This window comes from Arvicanthis niloticus, chromosome 16 (genome assembly GCF_011762505.2).
Source record: "Arvicanthis niloticus isolate mArvNil1 chromosome 16, mArvNil1.pat.X, whole genome shotgun sequence".
Classification (NCBI taxonomy): Eukaryota; Metazoa; Chordata; class Mammalia; order Rodentia; family Muridae; genus Arvicanthis; species Arvicanthis niloticus.
Genome location: NC_047673.1, coordinates 38,349,275 through 38,358,980, shown reverse-complemented (window position 1 = coordinate 38,358,980; position 9,706 = coordinate 38,349,275). Strand labels below are relative to the sequence as shown.

Genomic DNA, 9,706 nt, shown 5'->3' with positions numbered 1-9,706 from the left:
CTGTGGAGATTTCTCCCCACCCCACAAGCAAGCGCTCACACACACACACACACACACACTGCCGCCACCCCATTTAACAGAGAGAACACCACTGGTTTTGTAACCATGTGACACCTGGACAAAGGACCTGCCAACCTGGCAATGAGGTGAGAGTTTGTGCCCTAGAGAGGGAAATGGGAAGCAAGCAGCTCTCCATCATTCTGACAAGCAGTTTACCACTGGATATCTGAGGGTGCTGACAGGGGCTGACTGAACGAGTGGAAAGCCCACAGCTCCGGAATTCATCTTCTCCTAGCAACATGGACTGCAGGGAGTGCTACTGCAGCACTTTCTGGAAAACATCAAAAGAGAGATGGAACAGCATAAAATATATTAGGTGAAATGCAATTTCAAATTTTCCAGCAATGTGCTTAATATATAAAATAATCTACGCCCAACTGTACTCATAAAGCGGCAAGCCTGCTGAGTGGCTCTGTAAATCACAACCTCCAGAAGAGAATAAAAGCCTTATTCTTTGCTTAATGGCTTTTGGAGTCACATGGCAATATTTGAAAATACCGTTTTTTTTAAAGGTTTTCATGTTCTCTCCCCCCAAAAACTTAGCCTCCACCTGTGCACAGTGAGCCTTTGAAGTCAAAGCTGATGACCGTCAGCACGCTGGCACCCTTGGCCAGGGTAGCCAGCCTTTAGCATCCATCTTTGATTAAGAATCAGCTGTTCATTTCCTTACTTCCCGTCCAGGGGGGTTTCACTCATAGAAAACGGGTTTTGGAAGCCCGGGTATCATTTTGTGATTACTCTTGAGGGCCAGTTCCACAGCGTCTCTTGTAGCCTTTGCTACCTACAAACTTGCTTTGTTTTCTACCTCTCTGTCTTGAACTCTCACGCTGCTGTGTGTTGCTATTGCTGTTTTTATCACTATTACCGGCCCAGGATGCAATTTTGCGCTTCTGACAGTTTATCTACTCTGTCTAAGTGAGTATCTATTACTCTCCATTTTCTACAGCATTTGCCATAGTTCTGCCGTTGAGGTTAGTGTCTGCATGTCTAAAAATAGACCGTGGATTTAAAGTAGTAGGAGGTAGGTGAACACGGGCCTCTTTGCCAATGATTATTTGTGAAATTGGATGGTTTTTGGTTTTTGTTTGTTTGTTTGTTTGTTTAGGTAAGGATGTAAATTTGTGAAAGCACCCAGTAAAGTCTTAACACCTTTGATTCTGTGTGTTCTCCTCCTAGATGTTAACAGCTGGCTGGTGACATTTGGCTTCCATCTGCACAATGCTATTCCTGGATTCCCTGTTCCCAAGTTTGATTTAACAGAACCTTCCTACGAACTTGTGAAGAGTCAACAGTGGGAAGACGTACCGGTAAGAAACAACCAGCAAAAGGAAGAGAAGGCAGTGATTGGCTAGCAGGCGTGGGTCCTATTTACCCACAATTCATCAAACTACCCTTGTGGAAAAAACCTTACCTGTTTTTCTTTTTCTTTTTCTTTTTCTTTTTCTCTTTCTTTTTCTTTCACACTTTTGAGGAAGGAAAGCTGACAGTTCCACCGCATTTCTGTTCAGCATGCTAGAGGCCTGTTAAACAGGCCAAATCTGTTTCTAGTAATGCTAATAAAAACATTGAAATACACTATCAAAGGGTAATAAAATGCAGAAGCCTGTGTTTTCTGGGTAAGGGCTTCTACAGAGAACCCCAGGAAAAAGCATTTATGGCACCTGGGAGCTGAAGGCGAGATGCAATAAACAAGAGAACCGGGATTCCGATTTCAAATTAGCAACCCACAAACAGTGCGGCCACAGCCTTTGCAGAGAAATAAAATGTCCTCTAGTAAGGCTCCGTCCATGATCAGGTGTTCACAGAATTCTCCTGAAAATTACAGATCAGGAGGCCTGACCCTGTTGTGAGGAAGAAATAAACTGGGAAACAGACTGGGAAATTTCGAAGTCAGAACTGCTGTGTCAGGAAATGGGCTCTTTAATTCCCATCATTCAGTGCTCAGAACAGAACACACAACAAAACACCAGGACTTCTAGCTCAAAGCAAGAATAATTAGAGATCAAGAAATTGGGTTACCTCGTAACGATAAGGAACGTGCAGGGTTCCTAGAAAAGTTAATGCCTACCTTGAGCAGTGTCCTACCACTTTGGTGAATTAAAAAAAAAAAAGTACTCATGCTTAAAACACACAAATACACACATGCTGTATACTGTGCTCAGAGAGACATTTTTCTGATAGTTTCATTCTTCCCATTAAAAACCTGTCTCGCTGGCATTTTTATTTCATAAGCAAAATCCATCAAGCTTCTAGGGTCTGGAGGCCATTTTAACCTGCTTCCTTTCCTAAAGATGTGCGTATGTGAATGCAGGTGCCCTTAGACTTCAAGTCCAGAAGAGAGCATAAGACCCACCGGAACTAGAGGCACACACAGGCAGTTGTGAGCTGCCGGATGTTGCATAAGACCCACCGGAACTAGAGGCACACACAGGCAGTTGCGAGCTGCCGGATGTTGGTGCTGCGAACCTAACGCTGGTCCTCTGCCAGAACAGTGTGCTCTTAACCCATGAGCCTTCTCTCCAGTCCCCATTTTTAACATTTCTAATTGCAAAGATATCTGGCCCTGACCACGTGCCCCCAAAGACTCACCAAGGCCTCCGGATGCATTTGAGTGTGCCTGTCCTAACTGTATGAGTTCACAACATGTCTAAAAAGCACTTTAGTCTGCTGGTACAAACGGACCTGCCAGCTTTTTTCCTAGGCAGCCTTTCAATATGTATGACTCAAGTTCTCCAACCAGAAAAGTGCACCATAAGGATAGCTTCGGGAATCCCGAGTAAAGACATGGGGTAGCCTCCCTAGTGCATTTCTTTTGGGTGCTGTAAATGAAACAGATGTTTCCATTTGGCTAGACAAACATCTGCTGGTATATGAAATGGCTGCCTCAGAATATCCCCAATTTCAAGCAATCTGCCAGTGGAGATGGTCCGGTCTCTACATCTGCATAAAATACTTGTTTTCCAGAGTTTAAGTTTCCATGCCCAGCTGGCCCCTAGTCGTCTCATCCCAGCACAGTTCAGCTCTGCAATTAAACAGGGGACTCACGACTAAAAACTGTCCATGGGACAGAAGGCACAGAGGACTTAGAGCACAGGCAATTCAAAGTGTTAGGAGGGCCTGGTGACCCCAGCCTCAGGCATCTCGGGAGAAAGCTGCTGCGGGCCTGGTAGACTGGCTTTCCCACCTTGGGCGGTTTTCGAATAAAACCTCTAGGAATTACAACATGAAAGATAATAATAGGAATCGCCCACCTGCCTTGGAAACTTAAAAAGCTCTCAGAGATGTGTTCTTTTCTGATTGCATGTTTAGTTTGCGTATCCGTACACACCCCCATACATGTGTAGAGGTCAGAGGACAATTGGATCAGGCTTAGCAGTAGGCGTCCTTATACCCAGTGAGCCATTCTCCAGCCGATAACCTCCCGTTTTGAACATTTTAAAAACTAGTGTAACTTCCATGAGAAAAGGAAATGCCAGTTCATCCTGGCTTGTGTAGGCATTCTAATCCCTATACAGTCAAGGAGTTTCCCTGTCAGGAAAGGGTTCTGCACCTCCACTAAGACCTGTTTTGTTTCCTGGCTGGTTAGGGTTTGGTTTTCTGGGATGGGACTTCACAGCTCAGGATAACCCTGAACTCGCCATGTAGCCAAAGATGGCCTTGTTCTCCCGATCCTTCCCACCTCCCCAATGCAGTGTTTAGAGCATGGGGAGCCTTGCTTTATGTGTAGTCAGAACCAGGAAGGGCACCAGCAAGCATGGCTCCCAGAAACCAGGATCTGTACACTGCCGTTCTTTCAATCTCCCTCCTCTTGTGTTTTGCTTTTCAGCCTATCTTTGGAGTTCAGCAGCAAGTGGCAAGGCAAGCCAAGGCCTTCTTGTCCCTGGGGAAGATGGCCGAGGTGCAGGTGAGCCGACGCAAGGCTGGCAGCGAGCAGTCGTGGCTGTGGTTCGCCACCGTCAAGTCGCTCATCGGTAAGGGCGTCATGCTGGCCGTGAGCCAAGGCCGCGTGCAGACCAACGTGCTCAACATCGCCAACGAGGACTGCATCAAGGTGGCCGCGGTGCTCAACAACGCCTTCTACCTGGAGAACCTGCACTTCACCATCGAGGGCAAGGACACGCACTACTTCATCAAGACCACCACGCCCGAGAGCGACCTGGGCACGCTGCGGCTGACCAGCGGCCGCAAGGCGCTGGAGAACGGTATCAACGTGACGGTGTCGCAGTCCACCACGGTGGTGAACGGCAGGACTCGCAGGTTCGCCGACGTGGAGATGCAGTTCGGCGCCCTGGCGCTGCACGTGCGCTACGGCATGACGCTGGACGAGGAGAAGGCGCGCATCCTGGAGCAGGCGCGCCAGCGCGCTCTCGCCCGGGCGTGGGCGCGCGAGCAGCAGCGCGTGCGCGATGGCGAGGAGGGCGCGCGCCTCTGGACGGAGGGTGAGAAGCGGCAGCTGCTGAGCGCCGGCAAGGTGCAGGGCTACGATGGGTACTACGTACTGTCGGTGGAGCAGTACCCCGAGCTGGCTGACAGTGCCAACAACATCCAGTTCCTGCGACAAAGCGAGATCGGCAAGAGGTAACCCCCGGGCCACCCCTGCGCAGATTCTCCTGTAGCACAATCCGAACTGGACTCTCCAAAGAGCCTTCCAGAATGACACTGCTCTGCAGACACACACACCGCAGACACACACGCAACACAAACCAGAAACAAAGACAACTCTTTTTTTCTGAATGACCTTAAAGGTGATCGGCTTTAAAGAATATGTTTACATACGCATATCGCTGCACTCAATTGGACTGGAAGTATGAGAAGGGGGGAAAGCATTAAAAAAGGCAACGTTTTGCCATGACCCTCTGTACCTTTGAGGCACTGTATTTAACAAAGGTTTTAAAAAAAATGCGTACAATGTTTCCAGATATTACTGAATTGTCGACCTTTGCTTACAGGAAGTAATCTCTACTTAGGATGTGATATATATATAGATCTGTTCATTTTAAAATGTGGGGCAAAGTTACTGTTTATAGAACCCAACTGCTTTCCCGTGCTGCTTTGTAAAAGGACATTGGCACAAGGGACGTCTGCTTCAGCGGGGATTTAATAATGGATTTTACTAACATGGCTTGCCCTGGGAGGGAAAAACTGACAAAATAGAATCCTTGTCACTGATAAGCAAAGGAAACCCTGATTTTTTTGTAAATTATGTGAGACAAGTTGTTTATGGATTTTTATATGAATTACAATTTACTGTACATCAAATATTAGTCTCAGAGGAGTTAATTTATGTAAAGTGTTTAAAAAGTTTATACTTAAAAATAAAATGATAAAAACATGTGAACTGTGTGATTTTTTTAAAAAAGGATTGCACCTTTTGTTATCTGTTATAACTGTACAGTATAACTTATTATATTGTAGAGATATAACAACTTATGCCTATCATGTCCAGAAGTGTTAATATTTTTGTATTAGGTTGAAAAAAACAATGTGCAACTTTCTGTCACTTAGATGGATAGGACTGTGCAGTCCTCAGTGGGTGGCTAATCAGAGAACTCCTTTTCTTCCTTCTGTTTCGTATCGAGCCACTGGCCTCAACCATTACCAACCAAGAGGCACAGTCGACATCCAAGGCTGGTAGAATGTAATGGAGGGTGTGGGGGAGGGGAAACCAAGAGCGAAGAGGCTCTCTGACCCTCTCTAGGCCCTAAAAGTCAAGCTGACTTTATCAACCAGAGCTTTTAATACTATATTGTTGTCCCTCGATGCTCCACTTCAAGATGGAGGGAAGAGACCACAGTCTGATGCTCGGGGACTTTTGTGGGGAGGGAAGGACTTGATGTCATGGTAACCATGAACATGTATCGTAATGTCTAGGAGAGACAGCAATAACCGAGCAACGGTGAGCCAAGGGGGACCAACCAGTCAAGGTCACTCTCTGTGAGGCTTGGAGTTGGACCCTTAGGTCAGCCAGTGGCATCCAAACAGGCTGGCGAGCTCCCATAAGCCCACACAGCCCAACCATCACAGGGAATGGTTTGAGTGGCAGCCTGTGCTGGCCAGGGGTAGCCTGGGGTACTGAGTGGAGTAGGAAGGAAACTGACATCAGTGCCCCCCTCCCACTGAAAGCTTGGGGTTCCACCATAGACACCATATGCACTTCTGTGCCAACCCAGCCACTCTGAAGAGTCTTTCATGAGCACTGAATTCAGCCACCAAAATATTTTTAGAAAATATTTCTCAGTTCATTGAGCTATAGTACACACTGTTTTCCTCTATGTATAATGGTGATAAATATAGCAAGTGAACATGTCGTAAATATAAAGGTTCAAGTGATGTATTGAAAATAATTTTCTAACTGCTTTGTATGTATCACATACTCTAAATTGCACAGTAGGCGTGTTTATTAAACAGATTGGCTGGGAAAGTTTTGAAATAGCTACTGAATTTACAGTCTCAGTGCTATTCCTGTCGCTGTGTGTGTGGTAGGGTATACCGAAGTAATTAATCTTCTAATGAATGCTGATATTTTATTAGAATGAAAGCACAGATTAGCATTAATATTTTTTATCCTGGAAATCCTTTGGCAAGTACTGGGAAACCCAAATTTAGCAAAGTATGAGATTTCAAACCACGTAAATACGGCTCTGTTGGACATTTTATTTTTTAACTGTTAACTTAGGTGTTTGCAGTTCTGTCGACTGGGACTTCTGCAGGACTGTATTTAGCATGCTGTAAGTACTTTGGGGTGAAATGGGCTCCGAGTCTAAATTTTCAGAAATGTCTGTGATGTATTGACCATGAATAGCTTATACCACATGACAGAAGTGAATTTACACTCTTAACCTCTTCTTGATGTGGACTGGTCTTTACAGGGGCACCAATAAATGACAGATCTAGAGAGTCTCCTGGTGCTTATTTTAGAAGTCAAATCAACCCAATTAGTATCTTCTTAGTAGATATAATGAGCCTCTTTCTTTCTAAAAAGGCTTGTGGTCTGGACGTGCTTTTACAAGAAATAGTGACCTTGGGGAATATGTAAACAAGAGATCTTTTTCTAAGAGTTTGGGGGGGAGGTTGGGGGACCTGTATAATGGCAAAAATTCGCTTACAACAATGACAACAACAAAAAAAGAAACAAAAGAAATTGATATTCAAAGTATTTTAGGCAAAGCCAGTCAAAATGCTTTCATGATATTTTGAGATGTAAATTTTTGTCTGATTTGTATTGTTCTTTTCATTTGCCTTCTTACCTTTATATGTGACCTGAATTTTCCATAACTTGATGACTATAGATTGCATCTAGGCATTCCAATAAAAGCCAACCCAATGTGTGTGCGTTTATATATTTTTTTTTCAAGTCTTGACTAGCCAGAATGGCTTTTATGTTTCACGTGGATACAGAAGGAGGCGGATCTGGGGGTGTGATTTATCTGCACCCAAACCAACGATAGCCCTCATTACTACTGCGTTTGGCTCCTTGTTTTGTTTCTGGATTTAGTTTTGAAATGACAGCGTGGAGGAGCTCACTTCACAGAGGTCTCTACCCTGGCCTACTTTAGAAAAATGTTAACTACACCTCCACAAAGCCAAACACTAACTGTAAAAGAATTGAAAAAAAAAAAAAAAATCACCCATTACTTCTAGAAATCGGGTCTCATTCCTGTGATGTTGGCATTGAGTGTGCTTAATTAAAACACTTGATTAGAATAATCAGTTTGGGCCTGATAGGTTCTCAGCCTCCTGGAGATGTCTAAATCTACATATAGACCGACTGATTAGGGTTTGCTTTGTTCAGCAATTCCAGGCTGACAGGCCAGGGCTTTGATTGTAGTATAAAAAGGCAGACTTCTTCATGCTTGCTTTACAGTGACAACCTCAACTTGATCCATCGTGGATGCTACAGAAATCAGGTCATCCCGCTTGGCAAAAGGGTCTAGTTTCTTCTCAGATTAGAGTTCAGTATGCTCGAAGCACAGGAACCCAGTAAAACATGGTATATTCCAACCCTTCCTCTTTCCGATTTCCTTGTCTGAGTAAGCTCAGAGAACACTCGTGGAAGTGAACTTTAGATAATGACCTGGGTACCAAATGTGCCACGCATAACCTTGGTGAAATGTGCGTCCATATTTACACTCACTGCAAGTTACCTATTAGTCACATGACCGACCACACAGGCACTTAAAGGAAATGAGAGATTATCCTACCTTCACAACCATGCCCACTCCTCTCCCTGTTCACGGCCTTCTCTTTTGTCTCGGATGATCCCACATACAGCCATTTCTCTCGCCAGGTAGACAGCCAATCCGATATCAGTGTAAGGTGCTCTTTGGAATAAAGGAGTCCAGAAGAGGGAGCCTGAAGGCACTGACCCATGACATCCTGTCTGTAACAAAAAGCACCTGAGTAGTGTTCTTATAGGACACAGTCCACCCACACACTGCCACCACCCAACCCAGGTGACTCAGATAATATCTAGGCTCCTAAAGATCGAGGCAAGACTTTCCTGCCTTGAAGGGCAGCCCGGCCGTATCATACTCCTTCTGCAGACGACTCCATCACACTGTCCTGAAGAAAAGTGAGCTCAGCCTGCAGCTCCAGTCCCCATCATGCACTAAATTCTAGGTGAGGAAGAAGGAACTTAGAAAAATTGAATGAGTTATCCAAATGCGGATGGGGCTCAAGCCAAAATAAGCAAAGGTTCTCTGTCAGGTAGAACTGTCTTTCCTACCTTGATAACATTACCTGGGTACCCCAGAAGGTTCTGGCAATATTACCTGCCATATTTGCATAAGTCATAAGACATGGGCTTTAGGTCCCTGTCTATCTGCCAATGTTTCTAGCTCCTTAGCTCCCTCGTGTATGGAAACAAGTCTCCCATGCAATGATAATGAGTGCCCATTATTTCTAAACAAAAGACTAGAGATTTTCCCATAAGTCTCTCATTTGACTTTGCCATCCTACCAAGGTCGTGGGAAAAATTACACGTTGTTTATATATTCCTACTTACCTTAACCACAGTGTGAACCCAAGTACCAAAGAGATTGTGATCTGGCTGCTGGGGTTTTCTGCCCTCTGACTCAAGCCCCAGAATGAATATCCTGTTACCACGTTTCTCGTTTGTTACCACCTCTACAAGCTGCTTGTAGAGGTGGTAACAAACGAGTGACTCTTGATGTCAGTTAATTACTAATAACTTTTAGGTAGGTCGAATAAACCTTTTCATTAATGAACCAACTTAAAATTCTGCCATGGAGAAATACAGGATTCCTAGAGCCTTGTGTACAGAGAATTTACTACAAACTGATGCTGAGCTTAAAGTAACATCATTATTCAGTTTAGAGATAATGGGCTCCACAAAGCAAATTTAATAAATCCTTCCGGGATCTAAGCAGAGGAAAATTAAAATTAGAAGTATAAATTGTTAGTTCTCGGGCAAGAGAGTGGCTCGGTTGCCGTCTTCCTGCCTATAGGGTGAATTGTAAGCGACCACTGACATCCACCTGCATTAGGAAGGGAGATCACAGTCTTTGGACATGTGTGAAGAGATTTCCTGAATTCCACCGGCCATGGCTATTTCCACCTGACATACCTCTCGCTGCATAGAATGGACAGAATTTACAAGTGGTCTGCTGGGTGGAAAGGCATTCCT

At 44.7% G+C, this 9,706-nt stretch overlaps 1 protein-coding gene across 13 annotated transcripts in view; it reads left to right on the top strand.

The window, feature by feature from the left end:
- Tenm3 (teneurin transmembrane protein 3) overlaps positions 1-7,388 on the top strand; it is a 604,001-nt gene extending 596,613 nt beyond the window's left edge. For all 13 annotated transcript variants that reach the window (XM_076914147.1, XM_076914146.1, XM_076914145.1 and 10 more), the window contains 2 exons: positions 1,237-1,367; positions 3,887-7,388. In XM_076914147.1, coding sequence (XP_076770262.1) covers positions 1,237-1,367; positions 3,887-4,642 — 887 coding nt within the window. In that variant the 3' untranslated portion in view covers positions 4,643-7,388. The remainder of the gene's footprint in view (positions 1-1,236; positions 1,368-3,886) is intronic.
- The last annotated feature ends 2,318 nt before the right edge of the window (positions 7,389-9,706 follow it).